The following is a 25,748-nucleotide window of genomic DNA, read 5'->3' as shown; positions in this document are numbered from 1 at the left end:
TGTAAACCATTAGCTAATGAAAAAAGTTACATGACTAGAAACTGTGAGATGATAGAAAAAATGGAGAATTTTTATTTATAATTAGATCAATTTTCCATCACATAAGGAGTTAAGTGAAGGACACTAATAGACATATGATGCCTCTGCCCATGGCCCCGGCCTCCAATTATTTTTCAAATGTTAATGCTAAGAAAACAAAGTTTACAAACTAAATAATGTATCATTAATAGAAATGCGCACATTTCTCAAAACTTAAGTAAGAATTTAATTATCAACTTTCATATTATTTAATTTTTAAAATTTTATTTACAAATTTAATTTTTCTGTCGTTACCCATTTTGCTAATTAAGATTTTGCAATGCTTTTTGGATATCCTCTTCTTAAGCATAGTTATTGGGGAGACAAGATGTTTGACAAATGCCTGAAAGTGGTTCAGACATAATAGGTTAAAAGGATAATTCGTCAAATTGTCATTCAAACTTTCCACTGGTCAGTTATTAACTAAATATGCGAAGGAAAATTATATAAATCTGTTATTGTATATGACCACATCAAGTACCAAGTAGTGTCCAAAGTTGGGAGTACGATCATCATGATCAACAACTTTTTTTATCATCATGATCACAACTTACCAGCAAGGGCAAAATTAGGTTTAGATGCTACTGATTGCGAAGCAGGATGGATCCTTGCCACTGCGTAATCCTTTTGAAGTCTCTAGACATCCCAAACAATTTGCAATCGCAAATTTATCTTTTTATAAGCAAAAGGAGAACAAAAATAAAGATTATGTTCAAGTAACTTAAATGAATCGTTAAAATAAAGTATTCTTTTCGTAAAGAGTAAAGACCTTTTAATTTTCATTTCAAGAGACGTTGTAATTCGATCATCAAAAGAATCAAAACTAGTGGTTCATAAACAGAAGAAAGCAAGAGCAAAAGAAATGTTCTCATTCTTTGAAGCTGCTTATCACTATGCAATTTGCACACTTTGCGTAATGAATAGGTCCATTATGTCGATGTATACATTTCTTATTGGCTTATAATTATTAGTTTGTAAATTAAGTCTCAAAATTGAGGGCTCCAATGCTCATACATGCATGTATATATATATATATATATATATATTGTTTGTTTAAAAAAAAAAAAAATCACGTTTGTATTAGATAGATATTAAATTTTTTTTAAAAAAAAAGAGAGATACGTGGAAAACAGATTACGAAAAAAATATATAAAGAAACATACAATAAAAATTAGACCTCAAAACTGAAAATTATTTTAAATTTGTTTTCACTTTCAAAACCAAAGTTATCATGCGTAGACTTTGTAGGCTGATTGTTAGACTTTAATTCTATTCTATTTTATTGTTACACTCTTAGGTTTAATGAAAGGGCAAATGAGTTCATTGACTCTCTCATGTTATGAGATAAGTTGATAACAGTTTTATGCACGCTTTGCGTTAGCAGATTTGCTCCAAACTTTACATGCCTCTTGAAATATTATCTTTTTTTTTTTTTTTTTTTTTTTTTTTTTTAAGATTTATTTGATTTCATGTTTCATCCGTAAATAAACACTGAGCCCATGTGATAATTAAGTGTTATCTTTAGATGAGCAATTTAATATGTGCTTTGACTTTATATTACAGCCTTATAGATAATGAAGTGTTATCTTTAGATGAGCAATTTAATATGTGCTTTGACTTTAGATTAAAGCGTCATATCCTGTAATATATAGTTATGTACATAAAATATTAGCCTAACCCTGACTTATCTTTTTGTATTAATTTTTGTGACGAAAACCTCCTCTATTATTGCCCTCTAAAGTTTATGACTCTTTATTTAATGTGTATTCTCCACTCATATCATGTAGTGCATGTGAAAGCATGTATGTATGGTTGCGTGATTAGTGACTGGTAGGGTCTATTTTCCTACTTTTCTTTTTTTTATATTTTTTTTCTTTTTTTCCTTCTTTTTTTTTTTTTTTTTTTTTTTTTTTTTTTTTTTTTGTTTGAGGATTAGTGGACAAATACAAGATTTGAAAGTGACGAACAAAGCCCCACGGATTAGGGTTGATTCAAATACATAGATTTAACATAAAAGATGACATGAGATTATTTATTTGAAACATATTTTGTGTGTTTAATAGTTTTTTTTTTTTTTTTTTTTCAAATCATCAAACAATTAATAAATCTAACCATTAACAACCAATAAGGATGAACTAGCCGGTTGGCTTTTAAGACTAGCTCCAGAGGAGTTCAAATCTTATGCACCTAAAGGCTAAAACCCGTTGTGGCTTTTTTGTGACCTATGTACTTGAGTGACACTTGTCTTTTTAACTTAATTTATCTTTAGTTTTTATTTTTTTTTAATTAAAAATATAAATTGAAGAGTTAACATTATTAAGTGAAACTTAAATAAATAGCCAAATATCAATAAATGAGATAGATAACACAGAGGACACATAAAACTTTGAGCCAGAAGATTTCGTCTCCGATTAGAGTGGTCACTTGGGGTTGGCAGGTGTTTTTCGGTTTTTTTTTTTTGGGTTGACCTACCTACCTCACTAATTAGTAAAATGCGAATTGCCAAACTGATCACAACCCTAGAGGTCTTCAATCACGTAGATCGAGCATGTATCACAATGAGAGTTACGCACACATTAGTGCTCACGTCAACTCAGAAAGCGTTATGAATTCATCATGTTCTTCCTGCACAAAGTTTCTAAGTAAGCAAACTCTTAAGCAAACATTAATTTAGCTAAATTGATTAGAGCAATCTACTGTCAAATTTTTGACTTTTTAATCAAAATAATTCCTGAAATTAGCATAATTACTCTTTATTTTGGTTTCTAACAATGAAAATCTATAGAAATGGTTCTTGAGTTTGTTCACTATAAATCATTTTGATCATTTCGTGACAAATCTGTCAATATACTCACTAAGTGAAGGAGTTGGTTTGACAAAAATACCCTTTAAAAGTGGTCACGTTGCCGTTCACAAAACAATTTAATGAGGATACCGACAGATTTTTTATGGAAGAATCAAAATAATTTACGATAGACAAACTCAGAGATCACTTTTATTAATTTTCATCGTCAATGATGATCAAAGTGAATAGTTATGCTAATCTCAATAATCTGGCTAAAAAACCCTAAATCCCTTGACCTTTGAACCTTCAAAAGCAAAAACTACTTCCTAGGATCAAACGTGTTTCCTCCACAGCTATGTGCTCGGAATTTCGATAAAATAGTCACCCACCCGCTATCGAAGGGAGAAAAATACTCACAAAAGAAGGCCAAGCTCTTTTTAATTTATTTGGAGCAAAAGAATAATCAACGGTTAAAAATACACATATAAAATAACTTTGGAGTCAGGTAATCGAGTGAGGAATTATTTATGGTTCAAACCAACAAAATATAGGAAAAGAAAAAAGAATACTAGGAGTGTGAGTTGTTTATGCTCTGTAACCATTCCTACACTCTTGTACAAAGGGTGTTGTGCGCTTCCGAGAAGAAGTGTAAGAGTAGAAGAGGAAAAGTGTTGAATCTCATATTGGTGGGAAAAGAGATTTTGCATAGTCTTATAAATAAGTTGGGCTATTTTTTATATTGCTAATTGGTTTTATGATGCTAGACGGAGCTAGGCCTTTTTTTTTTTTTTTAAATGAAATCTCAAAAAAAAAAAAAAAAATATCATATCTAAGTCTAAGTGGTTTAAAATTGTGAACTTGTTGTACATGTGTCATCTTACAATACTCATCACCATGGTTGTATGGCATATATGCTTTATGTGTTTTTAAATTATGGACTTATTGGATACTCTTTTTGCATTTTATCATTTTTTTATTATCTTATCTATAGATTTCATACAAGTATAATTTTTTGTAAGTGTCAATATGCACTTATTTACAAGATATACAAGAAATTTACCTAAATCCGCTTAGACGTCAGCCCACCGCCCGACTAGCGCCTAACTTTTTTTTTTAGAACCTTGGGTTTATATAGTTCCTTGAGCGGCCCTATAAGAAACGAAAAGAAAAAAATAATAATTGTTCCATCATGCATGATGGTGCGATCACGAGAGCATTATGTTTGCGGATAAGCGTTGAAGTCAATGCAGTAAAGCCAGCTAACACTAACAAGGACCATCAGGATATTGGAGACTTGGGAAGTCAATGGACAACATCAAACGCAATGAATCGCATTGATCGCAAAAATAAACTTTAGCGAATTAAGCTACTCATTTTCGGCAATAGAGGACAGCCACAATAAGGGACTCAAAAGTCTAAAGGCAATTTTCAAAGCATGACATATTACACAATGGGCAACCAAAAAGTTGTAGTTTGCAAAAATGATTCACTCTATTTTCCATGTGATATAAACAAGCAACAATTTAGGCAGCTCACACTTTTCAACAACTATGGTTATGGTAGAGAAAATAATGAACCATATTCATTAAAAAATTAAATAGAAATTCAATTCTTAATGCAGATAATATAATTTGTTTAAAAAAAATTCTGTTTAAAATTTAATCTAGTGCATCTAAGAAGACAAATCAAGTCCAATTCTCATTGATTTTGATAATTTAACAGAATAGATTGGATCCTTAAATTATTAAACTCCAAAATGATTTGACCGAATAATAGATTTACTTCTTAGAATTCAATCTATTACAAAGTACAAAAACAAAGTACTAAAAATAAAAGAACACCTAAGTAAAATATTGATTATATATGGTTTGTTTATTGCAATCAGTTTTCAACAATCTACGGAACGAAAAACAAATTAAAGAAAACTATACTTGAGGGTTTCCATGAACACAAATATCTTGTTGTTAATATCCAGGATGAGGACTATGATTGACGATTGGAGATGTTGAAATTTGCCGTTTTCTATCCAACATGGAGAAGTTGAAATTTGGACTGAAGTATTGGAAGGAGACAAATGCTAGTGGTTTTTATAGGAAACGTAGACCTCTTATTTTCTCTAATCTAGAAGTTGAATATCTTTAGAAAATACAAAGATTTCACAATAATTGGAACCAATATTTGACTCCTAGCATGTGACCAGAAACTTCCCCTCTCACTAATTCATTTGTATTTTAATTTTTATTTATTACAAATAGTTTTACCATTTTATTTTTGTACACTGATATATTTTCATTAATTAAAGAGAATCAATTGGTATCTAACAATTATTCATGATATTCAAATCAAACACCTAATGAATACTACCAAACTGTGAGTTGAAAAACGGAAAAAATATGAATTGTGATATAGCAAATGAAAAATAATAACATTAATCATCATGACAATCTACTACTAACAAAATGTCTCTGACCTTTATAATATTTATCTCTGTTCTTTCAACCAATACAAGCTATGCCAGATTATACAGACACAAATAAAAAAATACTATGAATATTTTTTATTTTTGATGGAATAGATACTATAATATTAAAAGTGTGGAAAAAGTATTAAAAAGAGAGCTTTCAAATCTATTCCCTATTACGGCGGGACTCATGAAAATGACATGGTGTTCAGAAGTCTTAAGTAACAACTGATTCATTCCATACGCGTTGAGTCGTCGACTGCTTTATTATAATCCACGGAATGTGACTCGTTGTTGGATATATATATAATAAGAAACAATTTTCTGAGGAGCAATTAGCATGCAATTGAGATATGTTATGATACCTTCATGTAAGACTGTAAATCGATTTAAAAACAATTTGAACTTGTACACATATAGAGATTTGTGTTCTGCTCGTGAAAGAGATTAGTCAAATTTATCTTTGATTCGATAAAAAACAAGTCAAGCTTATACATTGATATGTTCTGCCCGTAAAACTTGAGTAACTCATACTTTTTAGGGAGAATTCAAACTAGATTATGTTCAAGAAGTTAATTGGCTTGCAATGGAAGATCATGTTTGAAATTGTAAATTGCAAATTTTTGTTATAAAAACAGATCAACTTTTTGTAGTAAATAGCTTGAAACAATTTGTGTTCGGTATCAAGCTTGAAAATTTTAAGCTGGCTCAAGCTCGATTTGTATTAGAAGCAAACCAAGCTTAAACCCAACTTAAAAACAGTTAAACAATCCAAACTTGAGTTGAGTGATATTTATTCTGACTCGACTAATTTACAGTTTCGCATAAGATACAACACAACCAAAACATTCCCTTGGCTTAGGTCCATATGCTACATAATGAAACAATAGGACTCACTACAATTAATTACCGAACACGAACCAATATAAATGAAAAATCCGAATATGACCCATCGTTTTTATGAGAAAAAATGCATCAATGGCTAAAAATTATTAACAGAATTTACTTGCATTAATGGCTAGATATTATTAAACGTTTGGCGGTTGATTCTAGCATTTTCCAATTCGCAAGCATTACTATAAAAATAAAAATAAAATAAAAATAAAATAAAAAAAGGAATAAGCAAAACAATGGGTCTGTGTGAAACCAAATGACAAGTGCCAAACCAATAGTCGTAATAACGACGTAGAAGGTGAGACTTTAGACAGGGTGAGACGGTTGACTTAATAAATAAAACTGGACAGGGGGAGAATCTTGAAAGAAAGATAGCTATCTAAACACTTATTTTTATTTTTACATTTCTTGTTAATTTTTGTCGTTTGATCTTATTTCATTCATTTAATCCGACGATTAAAAATTCATATAAATGTATGACAGATCGGAATGACTGTGTGAATAACACCACTAATATGCCTGTAGAAGTTCATACTTTACTCTTTGTGTGAACGCATTGGCTGCTGCCGTTGCCTATAAATATTCACATTCGACCTTTTCCTTTTGTCACCACCAAATCTCTTCATCTCTCTCTCTCTCTCTCTCTCTCTCTCTCTCAACAAACAAAAATCCCAACAGGTTAGTCTGCAAATTAAATGAAGTAATTTAGCTAATTAGAGATTAAACTTCTTCGTTTGTGCTTAATATTTTCTTCCATTGTTGTTGCTCTTGTAATTAGCCCATTAATCTCTCCATGCATAATTCTCTATCACGCATGCAAATTGCAAGCTCAGTGCAAAGTGCAAAGTGCAAAGTGCAAAGTGCAAAGTGCAAAGTACGGTTTTCTCTGTCATTGGGAATAAATACAATTTATAGCTTTTTCATACATATCATTCATGGGTTCTCTTCCCTTCTGTAATTTCCACATGGGTTGTCCCACTTCTGATTTAAAAACCTTAGAAACGTGAGTTTGATCAGTTAGTTAATCAAGACGGTTTGCCCGCCCCTTGTGTCTAAGTTCAAAATCCCCTCTTTTTTACAGCCTTGCCAGGTACCAGATCAGAGTTTAGTTTTCTGTGTTTCACTCTAAAAACTCCCCCTTTCATTGTAATTTTCTTTCTTTTTTGGGGTCTTAGCAGAGATGTAGGAAAGAGAGAATTTTTAGAAACCCATTGTGCATCAGATGCAACTAAGTTAGAAAAATAAGTTAAAAGTAGTATTAAATCTGAGTTTTGGATTTACCATTATCTTCTTCTGAATTTAGACTATCAAAGATTTGTAGCCGTCCAAACTAATTAATCACATTCATAATCTACATCTGTAAATAGCTGTAAATATTAGTTTAAGCCAATTAAATTACTATTTTGATAATTTTAATCCCAAGAAATCTGGTTCAACATCCCTGGAAAAATAGTGGCCACTCTGTTTGAAGGGTAATGTAAAGTGCTTAAGGTTTACAGGTCAACGAGTCAGTGTCTTTGGAGAGCAAAGATTAAAAAACTTAATTTAATTCTGTGGTTCGATATTGTTGGAGAGACAAAGGTTGAAAATTTTAATATAATTTATGTTTTTGAATTATTTTTAGAGATAAAAAATTGGCATCTGTTTGTCTGCTTGTGTAGGTAGTTCCTCAAGGATTTGTGTTCGACAACTCTTACGTCGATTTAAAATAGGGAGTTTTAATGAAAAGTTCACGGTACTGTTAATCACTTTAACAAAAATCATATTTTTACATTAAAATGTCAATCCTGATACTATTCATTTTACCCTTTATTTTGTCTTTATCGTTAAAACTTAAATTTTTCAAGACATTTTTATTAGTTTTCTTTTAAATTAGTTTGACATCGTTCTCCCAAAAATAAAAACAAAACAAAAGAAAAATTAGTATGGCATCGTGTGAAACAAAATATCACGGATCCCGTGTTTTGAGAGGGTTTTCCCCTACAAGAGTTTTTTTTCACTTGAGAAAAATCTGAATAAAAGACAAATATTTCTTCAGCGACAGAATGAGGCAGAGTTCATTGTTGTTTTTGCCTTTTCTTCTACTTTCCCGGTAGTCATCGAGGTTTATGCCTTTTTAGTTTCCGGAAGATCATTTCACTTTTCATGCTCAAATAAAAAGGTCCACTTTTTGTTTTGGGTGGCAAATAAAATTTCTTCAGTGTGTGTGATTAGTTATTATAATATCTTTTATTATTCTTTTGTTAATTTTCACTAGCATCTTGACACGTGATGAATTAGCAACATAAATTAGCAACAATAAGAATATTTGAAAGTCAAAAATCATAAAGTGAAGTGGTTGAATATATTTTCAACATACGACCAAAACCAACGGGTCTTGTAGTCTTACTTGTGACCCGTCAGAGTTGAGAGTCCAATTTTCAAACTCCCTTGTTGATGTTGAACAATTGTTAGATTTTCCGCCTTTGTTGAAGATTGACAGATTAATTATCACTCATAGCAAATCTGTGTTAATCATGATTTAGATGTATTTGCGATTTGAGGTTTGTGAGAGTTTAAATACTAATTTTGTTATTAGTAAAACTTTTTTCTGTCTTCAAATTAGATGTAACGAAAGCCAAACCAGTATAAATTGTTGTATTATTCTCTTCAAATTATTGTTCGAATATTTTACATTATACTTGCCGTTTCCGCAGAAGAAGTATTTTTTTCATTTTCTCACTCTTATTCAATTTGTGCAGATAAAAAAAGCTGGTGAGAAAGAAAGAGAAGAGAAGGAGAATTTGTAAAAGCTAGCTTAGCCATGGCTAGAGAGCAATTACAGGTGCTTAATGCGCTTGATGTAGCAAAAACACAATGGTACCATTTCACTGCAATTATCATTGCTGGAATGGGATTCTTCACAGATGCATATGATCTCTTCTGCATATCTTTGGTGACCAAGTTGCTCGGCCGCATATACTACCACGTTGAAGGCGCAGCGAAGCCTGGGATATTGCCTCCGAATGTGTCAGCTGCCGTAAATGGTGTGGCATTTTGTGGAACCCTGGCAGGCCAGCTCTTCTTTGGCTGGCTTGGTGACAAGATGGGAAGGAAGAAAGTTTATGGAATGACTCTTATGCTTATGGTCATATGTTCTGTTGCTTCAGGTCTCTCATTTGGGCATACCCCAAAATCGGTTATGTCAACGCTTTGTTTCTTCCGGTTCTGGCTAGGGTTTGGTATTGGCGGTGACTACCCTCTCTCTGCCACAATCATGTCTGAGTATGCTAACAAGAAGACTCGAGGCGCTTTCATTGCCGCTGTCTTTGCCATGCAGGGGTTTGGAATTTTAGCTGGTGGAATATTTGCTATCATCTCTGCGGCCGCATTTAAAGCGTTGTTTGATGCTCCAACATATGAGGTCAATGCACTTGCCTCAACCGTTCCACAAGCGGACTATCTGTGGAGGATTATTGTGATGGTAGGAGCAATTCCAGCCGCAATGACTTACTACTGGCGCATGAAGATGCCTGAAACTGCCCGTTACACCGCCCTGGTTGCAAAGAATGCGCAACAGGCTGCATCCGACATGTCAAAGGTTCTGCAGGTTGAAATTGAAGCAGAGCCGCAGAAGGCTGAGCCGACTGCTAATACATTTGCTTTGTTCTCCAAGGAGTTTATGCGCCGCCATGGACTTCACTTGCTTGGAACAACAAGCACTTGGTTCTTGCTTGACATTGCATTCTACAGCCAAAATCTGTTCCAAAAGGATATTTTCAGTGCGATCGGATGGATTCCTCCTGCAAAGACTATGAATGCTATTGAAGAAGTTTACAGAATCGCAAGGGCGCAAACTCTTATTGCATTGTGCAGTACCGTCCCGGGCTACTGGTTTACGGTAGCTCTTATTGACAGGATTGGAAGATTTGCAATTCAGTTGATGGGATTCTTCTTCATGACAGTGTTCATGTTTGCACTGGCTATTCCCTATGATCACTGGACTCACAAGGACAACCGAATTGGGTTCGTGGCGATCTACTCATTGACCTTCTTTTTTGCAAACTTTGGTCCTAATGCAACAACATTTGTTGTGCCGGCTGAGATCTTCCCAGCTAGGTTCCGGTCTACTTGTCATGGAATCTCAGCTGCATCCGGGAAGCTTGGCGCCATAGTTGGTGCATTCGGTTTCTTGTACTTGGCTCAGAACAAAGATAAGGCCAAGGCAGATGCAGGGTACCCTGCAGGCATCGGGATTAAAAACTCGCTCATCGTGTTGGGTGTGGTCAACTTCTTGGGGATATTGTTCACTTTCTTGGTGCCCGAATCGAATGGGAGGTCGTTGGAGGAGATGTCGGGTGAGAACGAAGAAGAAAGCGAAAGCGTGGCAGTGGAGTTGGAGCACTCAGGCTATAACAACAGGACAGTTCCAGTTGTGTAGGTTGGATCTGTTAGCAGTGTGCAGGAAATAATGTTGTAATGTAAGCCTGTTGTTAATTTTGGGGAGGGAGAAAGCCTACTTTTCGATTTCCTACTTTGTTGTATTCACTTGAGTCTAGGTCCTGGCTTTTACAAAGCCAGACAAAGGGTACGTTTTTCATGTATAACATGTACGTATCAATATCAACAGGCAAGACCATCGAGTAATCTTGTCCTTCAGTCATATTCTTCTTCTGTCTATTTTTCTTATATGGTCTCGATTATCGAGAGTTTAAACAGCTAATGTCCTAAACTCAACCTGTTTGGGTTAATATTTGAACATTGGGCTGCAAGTGTGTGGAAGCCTAGAAATACCAACTAAAAGGAGACTTAGCCAAAGCCCAAGCATCAAGCCCAGAGGCAAATTGGCGCCTTTCTTTAATGCATAGGCCATGTGCCTATGATTTAAATGTCAAGTGATGGGAACTAACTCACAATCAGCCAAAAAGCACATTTCAGTGGCAATACAAGTAAAAAGCTGATGACTCACTACCCTCCAAATGCTTTCGGGCAAGAGCAAAGTCACTGCAATCAAGCTAATTTGCCTATAAAAGGAGGAAGAGGCCCCAGAGACAAGGACACTCAACCAATTAAACAAACAAACATACAAACTCTGCTCTCAAGCCAGATTTGCATCTAAAAGCTGTAATTAGCCCAGATCTCAATCCTTTTTAGGATATCTCCCTTACAAAAGGTTTTTTTTTTTTTTGGTCTTGTTTAAATGCTCTGCTATCACCCCTAGTGGCGTGGTATCGATTCCTTTATGTATACTGGTTTACCATCCATCCCTTTTTAGCATAGAAACCTCTTTAAACTCAAAGAGAAGTGATTGCAAGAAGTTCAACCTTACCTGAAATCTTGCTTAAAGTTCTTTGTGTGTTTTCTAAGATAATAGATCTACTGCATTGTCTAGCATGTATTCAAGTCATTTCCGCATGTTTTCCTACTTTAAAAGTCTTATTTGTATCTGGATCTGGTCAGCTTAACGGATATGCTTTCATTTAAAACCAATCAAGAACCAAATAGATGACTTAAGGGATCTAGACTCCCCTTATTCGAATAAACAAGATTATAAATTGAAAGTCCTTGGTCACAAGGCAAGAAAAAGAACTTAATATGGATTTAACCCATCCATGACAATCCTTTGATAACAAGAAGTCCGAGTAACTTGGGGCGCAAGTAATCGACTAAACACAATCTTGTCCTACATCTACTATATACAAGACTATGAACTGAAAGTCCTTGGTCACAAGGTAAGAAAAAGAACTTAATGTGGACTTAATCCATCCACGACAATCCTTTGATAACAAGAAGTCTGAGTATCTTGGGGCGCAAGTAATCAACTGAACACAATCTTGTTCTACATCTGCCATACTGAGATAGCAGTGGCACGCCTAGCACTTAGTTAGTTTGATTGCGAGCCTCAAGGCCTACACCTAAGGCCTCACAAAGGCACCTTTCAGAACTAACTATGTCATCTTCTTGTAGCACATCAGCAAGCAAGAGACCGACTATACATCCAAAGTGCCAATCCCTTGGGGAGCTGTGCTGAGAGCCGAGGAGCCCTCTCCGGAAAAATCTTCGCCCGAACACAACCCAATGGCAAACACCCAATCTTCTTCCCTCTCTTCATCTGCTTCTACTATTTCTCAAACCCCTGCAAGCCTAGCCTCTTCAACCATGGTAGCCATCTCCTCAAGGCTCCCTACCTCGTTCAGTATTTCTCACCTCTTACCCCAATGGACCGATCCAATTTAAAGACGTAAATTTGAACTGCATAAATGGACGGGAATATACCACTGATATTTGGAATATACCACTGAAACTCTCTTCACCTGCTTCTGTTTTCGGTTTTGGCTACTTTTTATTTACTACTAGAAACTCCCTGACATTTGGAACATACCACTGAAGGATGTCTTAAGTTCGTTGAACAGAAGGGTCTACAGAGAAACAACAGCTAGCTAAAATGGAGGGGAAGAATGCACCACTGTAATATTCCGGTTGCTCGGCGAAACGCCCTTCCCTTATAAATTCTCATGCCCGGCTTGCCCTACACCATTACCTAACCCCCCCCCCCCCTCTAGATCTCTCGCGGAGTGGGAGTCTCTGTAGGTTGAGAGAGAAGATCCAGGTTAGAAAAAAAGCTACAGCTCTATGCATGCATGTTCTTGTTTCTTCTTGATGAAGCTGCATGTTTTTCATATTTTATTTACCTTTTTTTAATTTTTATAAATTAATTCTAGGCATTATTTTAATCCCATCCTATATATTACAACATGCGATCTTTCAAATTATATATGAAACATGATTTGTCCGGCTATGGAGCTGATGCCCGTTCTTTATTAATCAACAAAATGTCGTTATGTCATCGATAATATGTCAATATCATTGTCCGTAATAAAATGTACAAATGTGTTATTAGCATGTATTTTCAACATTATCGATGCACATCCGTTGTTTAATAAGAACCAACGTATTGCACATATAGTTTCAGGGAACTATTAGTTATATCCTCTGTGAATTTTACCGACTTCTTATAAGTTTCTTCAAGAAATGTGAAACTCTTGTGGTTTAATTTTCTGTGTTTATATCAATCAACTTCACATTTAAATCATTTTTTATTCATACATTGTTATGTAAATGTAATCTTACCGTTTGTGTTCTTGCATATTGAGAACCAGAGAAATAGAGTTTGCAAGAGAGAGATCAAACCAAGCAAAGCAAATCCATGGCCAAAGAACAACTGCATGTGCTCAATGCACTTGACACTGCAAAAAACACAATGGAACCATTTCACCGCAATTGTAATCGCCGGAATGGGATTCTTCACCGACGCATACGACCTCTTCTGCATATCCCTCGTCACCAAATTGCTTGGCAGCACATACTACCACGTTGAAGGCTCACCAAAACCGGGCACATTGCCTCCAAATGTGACAGCGGCTGTCAATGGCGTGGCGCTTGTTGGCAAATTGGCAGGGCAAGTGGTCTTCGGCTGGCTTGGTGACAAAATGGGAGAAAAAAAGTGTATGGCATGACTCTTATGCTCATGATCATATGCTCCATTGGTTCTGCGCTCTCCTTTGGGCACAACGCGAAGGCTGCAATGACCAACGCGAAGGCGGCAATGACCAGGGTTTGTTTCTTCCATTTCTGGCTAGGGTTTGGCATTGGTGATGACTACCCTCTTTCCGCCACCATAATGTCTGAATACGCAAATAAAAAGACTCGTGGTGCCTTGGTTGCCGCGGTGTTTGCCATGCAGGGGTTTGGAATTCTAGCAGGGGGGTAGTTTGCAATGCTCATCTCTGCAATTTTCGAGGCCAAGTTCAACGCTCCAGCTTATGAAGTTGATCCAGTTGGTTCAACTGTCCCAGAAGCAGACAACCCTTGGAGAATCATTCTAATGGTTGGAGCACTTCCGGCCGCTCTAACTTACTACTGACGCTCGAAGATGCCAGAAACTGTTCGTTACACGGCGCTTGTTGCGAAAAATGTCAACCAGGCTAATGCTGATATGGCAAAAGTTTTGCAGGTTGATATCGAAGCTGAACCCGTCAGGCTGCCTAAGGAGACTGTGAAATCTTTCGGTTTATTCTCTAAGGAAGTTATACACCGTCATGCACTCCACTTGCTTGGAACCGCAAGCACATGGTTCTTGCCTGACATTGCATTTTATAGCCAAAATCTGTTTCAGAAAGACATTGTCAGCACCATCGGATGGATTCCTAATGCGAAAATTTTGAATGCCGTTTCAGAGGTTTATAGGATTGCTGGGGCACAAACGCTTATCGCCCTATGCAGTATGGTACCCGGATACTTGTTCACTGCAGCCTTAATCGAAAAAATCGGAAGATTCACAATTCAAGTGATGGGATTCTTCTTCATGACAGTGTTCATGTTTATATTGGCATTTCTCTACAAATATTGGACACACCAGGATCACTTGATAGGGTTTGTGGTATTCTACTCACTTTCTTCTTTGCAAATTTCGGACCTAATGCCTACTACATTTCTGGTGCCGCCTGGAATTTTCCCAGCTAGACTGCGGTCTACTTGCCATGGCATATCTGCTGCAGCCGGAAAGTTAGAGGCAATGGTGGGTGCATTCTGTTCATCAAGTGGAGCAATATTTTAGGATGTGTTTTCATTTTTCTCTGTTTCGGTCTTTATATAACTATTTAATACATTAAAGTAGAAACCGGATACTCATCTCTGTATTTTTATGTTGTTTATCCTTGTATTAAAGTACCTGGTTGATCTTCGGTGATCTTTCCATCTACATTGCCTATTCAGCATATATTTCGGGTTATCAATTTGCTCAAGAACAAAAGATCAATGACGTGGTGCATTTCTTGCTCCGCAAACATAAATCCATAAGTGAGCAAATGTATATAGCAACAATTTTCGGGTTTTAATCACCTAAAGGTAATTAAATCCTGAAACAAGAAGATAACATCAAACCATACTTTTTGTACCAGCTAACCGATCTGCCAGTTTATTCAAGCAACAGTAATGCAGTTTTGTGCCGGTGATGGGTTCTAACATAGTGAAGCCAGCAGAACAAACTTACAGAACCCTAGAGATTTTGATTGACCAAGGAAGATGTGTTTTAGTACTGCAGAGAGTTCAATGGGCACGGTCTCTGAGCACCTCAAGATCCATCTCTGTCGGGTCAGTAGCCTGAATCTCGTAGTGGATACCGTCTAGCTCCCTCCTAAACCTGTCTTTAGATGTGGCGTAGAGCATCTTTGCACGGATTCGAGCGGTCGAAGGGGACCTGAGCATTATTATGTAAATAATCATGAATTAGCACAAGATAGAACAAGTATTTGAATTTGCAAACGCACACAATGTTCTGGTTTATTAAGACCAAAACTTGCATCAATAGTATTCTGCACCACTGAGTTTATATGAAAGGATCATAACACTGGATACCAAATCAAGGGAGCAAGTGCAACTTTATGGATGATTTATTGTAAAAAAAAAAAGGAGGTTTGTATTTGCAAATAACTGCACGGGATTGAAATATTGCGACTTCGGAATTGGGATCAAAATTTGTGATTGTTCCTTCATTGATCAAGAATTTATATTTTTGATAAGTATAATGAACATCTAACAAAGAAGAGTTTCAATTTTTTCAAATGAACGATTTGAAGACCTCTTGGTTCTAACAACTGATTGTAGAGTTGATCATTCAGACCTTTCAATTCATACATGTGTGGATCACCAAAAGAAAACATCCTGGTAGTGATAGTTTTTCTTTTTTCGACAATGTGACTAATCTATGGGGAGCAGGATTCCGAACTTGAGTGCAAGGAGGAGACATAATGATCTGGCCAACTAGCCTAATCTGCGTCTGGATTTGATAATGATAGTTTAACAGGACTAATAGTGAGTTCATAGTGATAAATCATATGGTGAAGAGATTAAAGGGAAAAACTAACCATGCGATGAAGAAGATCTTGCACTTTTGACAGTTCTCAGAAGTTACGAAATCAAAGTCATATACGGCATATCGACAATCATTATCAGGCAAAGCTGCCACAAAATCATCATAGCTCTCGGCCGGACCACCAATCTTTTCAACTACAACCTCCCTCTTCTTCTCATCAACCTTGAATATCACATAGCGGTGAACCTTCTTCCTCTGCAGCTCCATGAAAGTGTTCTTGCTCTCATCAGAAACCCCCATGGCACATGAAGCATTTGGCTGGAAAATCAAAAAAAACATCCAATGCTGTTATATAATTTAACCCAATACTAAGGAAAACTTAGTAACAACTTTGCTTAGACATCTATCCTCTGTTTGGCCATCAGGACCACGAAAAATTTGGAAGTCTAATACAACGATCACACAGCAATATTTCAAACTACTCTAATATAATATAAGGAAGGATTCCGAATATGGTGCGGGAAACACCGCACTGATTAACTAGCTCAACTCACGTATGCAAAAAATTCCTCGAGAACCGAGTGGATACTAAATACAATTTATTGCGTTCATCCAAAGCTACATCAGACTGAATTATCTTTACGGAAACATGGGATTTAATACAAAATCATGAGCTCTTAAATAAAATTAAGTCACTAAACAAAACCCACAGTTAAACCAAACCATATAGAAGCTTCAAAAACCCACACACACACACACACACACACACACACACACACATATATATATATATATAGAGAGACAGAGAGAGAAAGAGTACCCGACCGAGCCCTCTGAAAGACATTGCAGCCGTAAAAATCCCAAATATCCCAAGAGAAAGCTTGATCAAGAACCAGAAAGAACAGATTTTTCAGCGAAGGCTAGCAGCTAAAGAGAGATTTGAACAAATGACGCATGCAGAAGAAAAGATAAAGAAATGGGAAATCTGAAACGAATCGAACTATACCAATCAAAACCACAAAAAAAGAAAATCAACTTATCAAACTAAAAGGTTTAGAAAAAGATAAGGAAATGGAAAGAAAAATAGAAAGGTGGAAAGATTCGGATTCTAAAGGAGAGCGGTGCAGTCTGCAGTGCGCCTATGCTTTCTGGTATTACCCTTTTTGCTGTGAGGCTCTCTGGTGACGAAAGATACGTACACATGGCGATGATGCTGCGTGGGACTAACGCTTTGCTTGCAAGCAAATTGCAATGGCCGACGTTGACTTTGGGGACCAGAGTTTCGGGGAGGGACCACTCTCCACCACCGTCCGCGCTGACGCGCTATATATTAATTTTTATCCACTCGCCACGTACAGAAGACAGACTCTACTTTTGCTACTGCCAAGACAAATATGTTATCAGAATCCAGATCCTTGCCGGATTATCTTCCAATTTTATTTGTTCATCGTACATTATTATGTGGTTAGAAATTATCTTAAATATTTTTATTTAACATTAAACACAAACAGTTAACAAAAAATAACCACACAATATACGATAAACGAACATAATTCACGAATTTTCAGGATCTTCACAAAAAATATCTGGAGATGATCTTGTTGGGTGTTATCATGCAACTAACGATCAATCTTTTGATTAAAGTAAGAAGATGTAAGTTGGGTCAATTAGTTATAGTAATGTTTCATTGTATAGGAGAAACCAAACTTACGTTAATAAAAATTAATTTCATATAACTATTTGCAATCGGGGTCACATATTTAAGCAATTTAGATAATTACCCTGTCCAAAAAAAATAAGAGTAATTCAAACAATGATCTGATCCAAAAAAACATTTAAACGTAGAGTATGTATGAAATACTTCCAAGTGTTTCTTGAATGGCAAAAATCATTTTTTGACGCACTAATACATTTCTGATTGTGTTTCCTAGAAAAACTATGAGTGCTTACTTACAATTAGAGATGTTTTGACTGATGAAATTTGGTTCAGCTAGTATTCTTATTCATTTCCTTGTTGATCCAATTTAATGTCGAAAAATGGTTAAAGAATAAAAAAATAAAAATAAAAAAAAACCCTATTTTGACTATGTTTCTATTGCACTCAAATGTGAAAATGTTACGCCACTTAGTATTACGGTCTAGTAGTATTTTTCTTAAGGCCTTAAGTTTGATTTTCACAAAAGACTAATTTGAACCACATTATTGCTAGTCTATTATGAGACTTAACTTACTCTTCCACCCCTCTTTCTATGTAGATAACAATTTTTGTTATAAAATAATAAAAATAAAAAAAGTGAAAAGGTCACGTGATTGTCACGAGCTCTCCACCAACAAAGAGCCGGAGCATCCGCAACCCAAACCCGAAACATCGACTGCTTTCCTGGATCGAAATTTTGTGCCCTAAAATTCGGGGTTTTTGGGTTTTTCGAAATTTGGTTCCTGGGCAGCTGCTAAACGATTCCCTGATGAAAATGGATTCAGAAGGTACGCGTCGGGATTGTGTTCTTTCACAAAATAATTGAAAAAAATCGATCTTAATTTTATTATCAATGAAAAATTGATTATTTTTTATTTGTGTTAAATATTTAGCAGCGCAAAAGGCGTCGAGCAATAATCCGTCGGTAATGCTCGCTTCTCTTCTGAGTAGGAGAGCCAAGCTTCAAGATGAACTCCGAGGCATTGAAAAACAGGTTCAATTTTTATTTATTTCTTAAATAATTTAATTACATTTTTCGTTGTTCTTTCACTTAGGGTTGGAGAATGAGTTTTTTTGGCTACTGGGTTTATTAGTTAGAGTTCATTTCTGGGGATATAGCTGAAATGGAAGACCTTTTTCTTTTGTGCCTTTTTTTTTTGGTTACACAAATGATTTTAATTGGTCATGTATAGAAAATCAGAAATGTATGTAAAAAAAATTGAGTTTTTTTCTTTGTCGTGTTATTAAACTTACATGAAATGGGTGTTAACCCTTTTTTGTTCTAAACTTACATGTTCTAAACTTCCATGAAATGGGTGTTAACCCTTTTTTGTGTCCATCTCCCTTATCACATAACATGTAAGTTAGCCCGCGATAGGTAAGCGTTTCTCGTCTTAATGATCTTTCTATGGAAATTTGTTCTTTCTCGTTTTGGTTTGGTCCACAGTTTAGAACCGACATGTAGCAGAAGATATGAATAGAAATGTATGCAAGTTAGTGGAGAAAAAATTACTTGGTTTTGTATAGTATGTTTAAAGAATAAAGCATTTTTCTTTCGTGTCTTAATGGAGGCAAACTTACATGAAATGAGTATATAAGCACTCAATGAGAGAGATAGAGAGAGAGTGTATACGCCCGTGATAGGTAAGTTTTTCTTGGTTATGTTGCCACGGATATTTGGTTGTAATTGTTTTCTTTGTCGTTTTGGTTTGGTCCACCGTTTAGAATTGAAATGCAGCAATGCTATGGGATTGAAAAGTTTTTTTATGTCTTGTTGTAGTTGCAGCTGAGCTGCGTATTTGATACGCCTCTTTACTGGAACTAATGTCTTCTTATAATGCAGGTCTATGATTTGGAGACTAGTTATCTGCAGGATCCAACTCAATGTGGAAATGTACTAAAAGGTTTTGAAGGGTTTCTATCGTCATCCAAGAACACTAACCTGTGAGAACTAGCTAAGATATCCTTTGGCTTCACTTTTTTTCTTTGTACTCCTATGTAGGGTTATCCTCCTTAGTTAACTCTTGCCCATGAGGCTTCTGTGTTTGCGCGATAGTCTTAAACAAACTACTCTTTTTCCCATGAAGAACTGGTTCTTTAGTATTCTGGCTAGTTAGATTGAATGCTCTGATTATTCAATTTTCCCTCTGGTTCTCTTCCTTTTTGATCTAACCTGTTGTGTTATTTCTCCAAGCAGTCTTTTTCTTTGCTAGCAGGGTTCTTTCACTGACCACTTTTGCAGCTAACTAAAACTGGTAGTATTAGCTCATCTAGTGATCCCCATTAACTATAGACAAAAACTCACGAAATGACCTTTGGTTTCGCAGGTTGAGTCTAAATTCATGGAATGATTATCTCTATATATGATATTTGGCAGTTTTGAATAAATTATATTCTTGAATTATTACTCGGGCAAGCCTTTTTTATGTCGGAGACGTGCTTTAGCTGGGAGATGATTGGCCGTTACTCATTGCTCTGATGGCATCTGAATTGAATGTTCTTACAGCACATTTCCCCTGAATAATCTATTTTTCCATACAAAAGATTCCACATGGCACATGCAAATTATATTAAATCAAACACGTAGCACTGATATTTTCTGCATTATATGCACGAAACTTTCATGTTTGGATTTTGGAGTCTGCTGTATACGGATTAATGGAATGGAATTCTTCATACCTTTTGGCTGCAGCTTGAAGCGATCTAGGAAATTTCAGCCTGAAGATAGAATGTTTTCATTATCTTCTGTTACATCACCAGCAGTAAGTATTCTAAACATTAAAAGTCCCGTTATGGTGGCTGTACCGGTTGTCCTCATCTTTTATTGTTCTAATTTAATGTCATTTTCGCATTATCAGTACATTCATGCAAGTGAATGTGGACTTAAAATTTCAAACCACTTTTATTTGCATGTATAGGTTTACATTGATAAATAATTGTTTGAAACATGAAACCGATGTTCATAGGTTCTCTTCTCTTTTCTCAGGCTGAGGAACTTGCGGCTGCACGAGATGGTAAAGCTTATGTTGCCAAATATACAACAACAGCCTGCGCAATTCTTATTCATTGTTTTGTCCCCTTGTGTTTATTGTAGATGGGAGATCAGACTTTGGTCCAGGTCGGTCCAAAGGCGGTATATATGCAAATGGGCAGTAAGCACTCCACTATCTATCTTTGATGGAAAACAGTTTGTATCAATTGCCGCCATTTATCTTTGAGGCTCTATCTCCTGGCATCACTGTCTGAAATATATAATTTATGTCACAGAGGAAAACCGAAGAAGGGAAGACCTGCACCGAGGGACGTGAAGAGAATCAGGCCAAGCGAACAAGATTACGACTATGAAGATGATGCCGAGATGTCATAGTGAAATGGGGAAATTATGGTTTTACCTTTCCATGCGCAAGCAAGAGCTGGGACCGAGAGCTTTCGTTTAAGAAATCTTTCGACTGTCAAAAGCCACATGCCCCTCAGGCGAGCAAAGCCCCCTTTTTCACTTGTGTAATTAATCTTATCTCAGGCTGTAAGTATTACTCCCGAGTCCTGATAGTATTTAAGATTTGGTTATTTCTGCATGGATCTTGTTACTCGACCAAATGTGAAACTTCAATTGGGAAACAACTTTCATGAGAAATGTAGTTGTCAATCTTGCAACGTTGTTTGACTTGTTTTCCATCTCACAAGGTTGCATCGTGCCATCAAGTATTTACTTGTGAAATTGGGTTGCTATCAAATTCGTTAAAATAAATATTGGACTCGAGAAAGCGATAATAAAAGGCTTGTAGCTCAAGCGGTTAAAGATACGAGAGGATTGTGATTCATTAAGCACAGAGTCGGCTAAGTGCATTTGTAAATACTCGTTTCCACATAAAATTTGGCTTCTTACCTTAATGCGTCATTTTCTCAGTACGAACTAACATCTCAGTGAAGTGAATTGACAAAATAATTAAATGAAGTTGAGCAAACGAACGTACATGCAAATGAACGTCAAGTATGGTATCGTTAACTTGTGATTAATGCTGGTGTATTTTCGAGTTAAAACATGTAATGACACACAATTAATGCTGATATATTTTCAAGTTAAAACACGTGGTGCCACACGATAGACTTAGAGTTGAGTAATTGAATGACGTCCTTTTGCTTGTGGGACTCAAATTGTCATTGCATAGCACGATGTCGTTTCACTTGTTTCTTGGACTCGGAATCCAAATACCAAAACCGTTAAGCTAGTGCCGCATTATCCTTGAATTTATTTCCGGGCGGTTTGGCCCACCCTATTCTGCCGCCGAAATTCTTATCCCCTTTCCCTTAGTAGTGTCGCCCATTTCACTCCACCTCCTTCCCCCTCCCATGAAATTGTTGGTATGTCCCTACACCTACACCTGTACATACACATATACATGTATATATTTTATCATACATTTGTTTTCATTCGTGATTCAATAGGAGAAGATAATGATGCAGAAGAAGGAGCCAGATAAAGCTCCAGCCCCTCCTGAGGTGCCGGCGTACTGGATCGAAACCTCCGAGTCGGTCTCCTACCGCTACGAGTTTGACCCCAGCGGTCAACTCTCTGTAAGTTCTTCATCTACTTCCCCATGTTTAAATTGCGTATTCACTTCTGGGTTCTGCTGGGTAAGCGGTAGTTTTAGCTGCTGATGCACCCATTCCCAATTTGGGTCTGATTTGAGCTATGGGTTCTTGTTGATTTGGTGAAAAGTTGGGGACTTTGTGGTCAAATGGCAATGCAAGTCGGTCACTGAGTGTCGGGTTGCTGGGTTTGATTTTAATGTATGGGTAGAGAGAGAGAGAGTTGTTTTGAAATAAACATGGTGTGGAAATGAAAGAAGGGGATTTGAAATGGTTAATTGTACTCGAAGGTGTAGTTTTTTTGTGGGAAATGAAATGAGGATGCTTTTGGTCCAACAATGTCTTAGAATTTTCGGCAAAATAAAATACATAGCCATTGCAAAAATGGGAACTGGGGACCCCGTGGGAATTCGGGTTTTGGGGAATGGAAAGAGGATTAGTTGAAGTGGCTGCGGTCCGGTGTGTTTTTTGCGTGCCAGGTTGATTTTGTTCTTGCTTTTGTTGAACTACTTTAACTGCATTGAGTTTTCTGCAGGTGAAGATTCTTGATGACTCGAGGCCAGTGTTCCTTAAGGTCGCTGACTCATTCGTCAACAAATTTTTCCCCTCGGGATATCCATATAGGTAAAGTATTGGTTTATTCCTTTTGAGAACCCATAGACTGGTTCAATTACTCATGTACCTTTTACTTGTGCAGTGTAAATGAAGGATATCTCAGATACACACAATTCCGGGCACTGCAGCACTTAACCAGTGCAGCCCTGTCAGTGCTTTCAAGTCAGGTCTTTTTTCCGATGCCTTCAATGCATTTAAAATCGTCATTTATATTTCTTGCGTGGAAATTTAACCCTATGAATTCTGGTCGATATTGCACCTTGGACCTTTTATATGTTGCTTTTTGTGCTCACATTTATACGTATGCTTATTTAGTATATACTATCTATTTATTTGCTACAATTCTTGAGTGACAATTCATCATATAAGCTACAGATTCTCTTATTCTCTCTCTTCCCCACACCCCCACCCTAAAATAAGAAATCTTCAAGACAACTATGATTTGGGTCATTGGCTGCATTCTTACTCCTTTACAGTCACTCCTATTTGCTGCAGGCTTGCGACCAACCCCTGCACAAGCAACTGTTGTAAGTTGGGTAAGTTCTCAATTTTTGAAGAGTATAAGATGACTTGCGACCAAATCACGACTCTGATCACTTTCATTTCAAATATTATCAATTCCATATTGTTGACATGCAGGTTCTAAAGGATGGGATGCAGCACATGGGAAAGCTTATATGTAGCAATCTGGGCGCAAGAATGGATTCCGAGCCTAAATGTTGGAGAATTTTGGGTCTGTTTGGTAGCTTTAATTCTTATCTAACTATATGTTTTTGGTAGGAAGTGACTTTAATGCTTTTAGAAGATTTTTAATTAGATTAAGCTTTTTGCCTTGCAGCTGATGTGCTCTATGACTTTGGCACTGGCTTGGAAGTTCTTTCTCCTTTGTGTCCACAGCTTTTTCTTCAAGTTGCAGGTTTAGGCAATTTTGCAAAGGTATAGTTTTCATAGAGATGCATACATGTGCATATTAATTTCTTCTCAAGTCCTCCTCACTTTTTTCATTTTTATTATAATTTATTTATTGCTGGTAAACATTAGGTTTTTTTTTGTCCTTTTTCTGATTTAATGTTTTATTTAAAGTAATAGGTAAACTTGTCGTTGAAATTTATTTTATTGTCTTGTATTTAATACCATGTCCGTGTAAAGTTTTGAGTCCCTTCTCCAATCCTAAAATATAATTTTGTTGATTGTTCCTTAAGATTTTTACCTTTGAAGTTAACAGGGGATGGCAGTTGTTGCTGCGAGAGCAACAAGGTTACCAATTTATTCGGCCTTTGCAAAAGAGGGCAATCTTAGTGATCTGTTTGCCAAAGGGGAGGCAATATCAACTGTGTTCAATGTCATTGGAATGGGAGCCGGGATCCAATTAGCATCTACTGTCTGTTCGTCTATGCAAGGAAAGGTAGTGGATATGATTCACTGTCTAACTCTCAATTATACCATTCAGCCTCATCTATTATTTCTATTTTGTTCGTAATTGCACGAAACGTCCATTTTCAAACTGAGTTAAAAACAGGTTTGCATCACTCGTGTGCTATGACTGCAGTCAATATTGCATAGTTTGTTATTCTGAATTCATTTCGTATGGTGGTTGTGAATTTCTGATATTCCTTTTGAAGGAAATAGATTCGAATGATCTTTAACTTGTTGCAGATGGTTGTTGGGCCTCTTCTTTCAATGGTACATGTATACTGTGTCATTGAAGAAATGCGGGCAACTCCTATCAACACATTGAATCCACAGAGGACTGCAATGATTGTGGCTGATTTTCTGAAGACAGGAAAAGTATCAAGCCCGGCTGACCTGAGGTATCGGGAAGACCTCCTATTCCCTGGGCGACTCATAAAGGATGCCGGAAATGTAAGAGTGGGAAGGTCATTCCACAAGGTCATTAAGCCTTCAAAACTTGGTGAATTGAAAGAAATGTTCCCTGAAGAGAAGTTTCTTTTAAATCGTGGAAACAAAGGGGTTGACATGATGTTGGAGCAAAATGCTACCGGCGAAGACGCATTGAGAGGGTGGCTTGTTGCTGGATACACTGCAGATATAGAGAAGTCTTTTCATGTGCCGAGTCCGAGTGCACTGGAAGAGGCTTACGAGAAGATGAATGACGTATTTGGTCCATTTGTATTGGAACTGCAGGCCAAGGGGTGGCATACCGATCGATTTCTCGATGGAACAGGAAACCGTTTTGCGTGGGGGTCGAATCTCGGTACAGATAATTCTTCTCAAAGATATTGAAGTTCTTTGGTACGGGTAGGATTGGAGAAAGCAGGGACTTTGTGATACAAAACGTTTATAGAAGTAGGGAAATACAGTTACTAGGGAATTGCACTCGCGCACCATAACTTTCAGTTGTATTTAGGATCATCGTAATAGTTTTTTGCCTATTTCCCTCTGTACCTCGCGCACCATAACATTCTCGCTACCCCTTCTTCACACTTTTCTCATATCACAGATACAAAAATAAAAACAAAAAATAAATTGGTTATCAAAAAGACTCTTCGTTTTTATTTAACTTTCCTAATCTTATTTGTTATTATTTTTTTACTTTTTTTTTTTTTGGATTTTTATGGATCTCTAAAATTGACCTTCACAATCAAAACGGTCCTTAAAATTGAAAATCAATCAATGTAGTTCCTGAAAATAGATGTTGCAAATTAATGTGATCCTTTTGTCACAATTTTGTTAAAAATTCTGTTAGGTACTGATGTGGCATATAAATGGGCCCCATAAGTCATTTTTTCTTACAAAGGGTTCCTGAAATTGACTC

General features: G+C 36.4%; 3 protein-coding genes and 2 pseudogenes across 5 annotated transcripts; 4 read left to right on the top strand and 1 right to left on the bottom strand.

The window, feature by feature from the left end:
• The first annotated feature begins 6,580 nt into the window (after positions 1–6,580).
• On the top strand, positions 6,581–10,862 carry LOC137727887 (inorganic phosphate transporter 1-4 pseudogene; annotated as a pseudogene). Its single transcript, XR_015952665.1, has 2 exons — positions 6,581–6,896; positions 8,960–10,862. The product of XR_015952665.1 is annotated as an inorganic phosphate transporter 1-4 pseudogene (transcript).
• A 2,518-nt stretch (positions 10,863–13,380) lies between these two features.
• LOC137727536 (inorganic phosphate transporter 1-4 pseudogene) lies at positions 13,381–14,814 on the top strand (annotated as a pseudogene).
• A 192-nt stretch (positions 14,815–15,006) lies between these two features.
• Positions 15,007–17,434, bottom strand: LOC137727539 (actin-depolymerizing factor). Its single transcript, XM_068466388.2, has 3 exons — positions 16,892–17,434; positions 16,124–16,389; positions 15,007–15,456 (listed from the first exon to the last, which is right to left on the bottom strand). Exons 1-3 carry the CDS (start codon positions 16,913–16,915, stop codon positions 15,306–15,308), a joined length of 441 nt encoding a protein of 146 aa, XP_068322489.2. The 5' UTR covers positions 16,916–17,434; the 3' UTR covers positions 15,007–15,305.
• Positions 17,435–18,396: 962 nt separating this feature from the next.
• LOC137727538 (chromatin modification-related protein eaf6) lies at positions 18,397–21,421 on the top strand. 2 transcript variants are annotated; one of them, XM_068466386.2, is made up of 7 exons: positions 18,397–18,555; positions 18,661–18,761; positions 19,611–19,711; positions 20,460–20,529; positions 20,754–20,781; positions 20,862–20,919; positions 21,035–21,421. In XM_068466386.2, exons 1-7 carry the CDS (start codon positions 18,537–18,539, stop codon positions 21,132–21,134), a joined length of 477 nt encoding a protein of 158 aa, XP_068322487.1. In that variant the 5' UTR covers positions 18,397–18,536; the 3' UTR covers positions 21,135–21,421. The 2 variants fall into 2 exon arrangements, with proteins under 2 accessions (XP_068322487.1, XP_068322488.1); XM_068466387.2 differs by having other exon boundaries at positions 18,416–18,555; positions 18,664–18,761.
• A 511-nt stretch (positions 21,422–21,932) lies between these two features.
• On the top strand, positions 21,933–25,377 carry LOC137727537 (protein root UVB sensitive 2, chloroplastic). Its single transcript, XM_068466385.2, has 9 exons — positions 21,933–22,129; positions 22,214–22,342; positions 22,893–22,981; positions 23,055–23,139; positions 23,449–23,508; positions 23,612–23,705; positions 23,811–23,908; positions 24,198–24,377; positions 24,629–25,377. Exons 1-9 carry the CDS (start codon positions 22,118–22,120, stop codon positions 25,214–25,216), a joined length of 1,335 nt encoding a protein of 444 aa, XP_068322486.2. The 5' UTR covers positions 21,933–22,117; the 3' UTR covers positions 25,217–25,377.
• Positions 25,378–25,748: the final 371 nt, after the last annotated feature.

Source organism: Pyrus communis, chromosome 10 (assembly GCF_041283825.1).
Source record: "Pyrus communis isolate YQ-2024b chromosome 10, ASM4128382v1, whole genome shotgun sequence".
NCBI lineage: Eukaryota > Viridiplantae > Streptophyta > Magnoliopsida > Rosales > Rosaceae > Pyrus > Pyrus communis.
The sequence above is the reverse complement of the archived record's forward strand: the minus strand, read 5'-3'. Positions and strand labels throughout refer to the sequence as shown.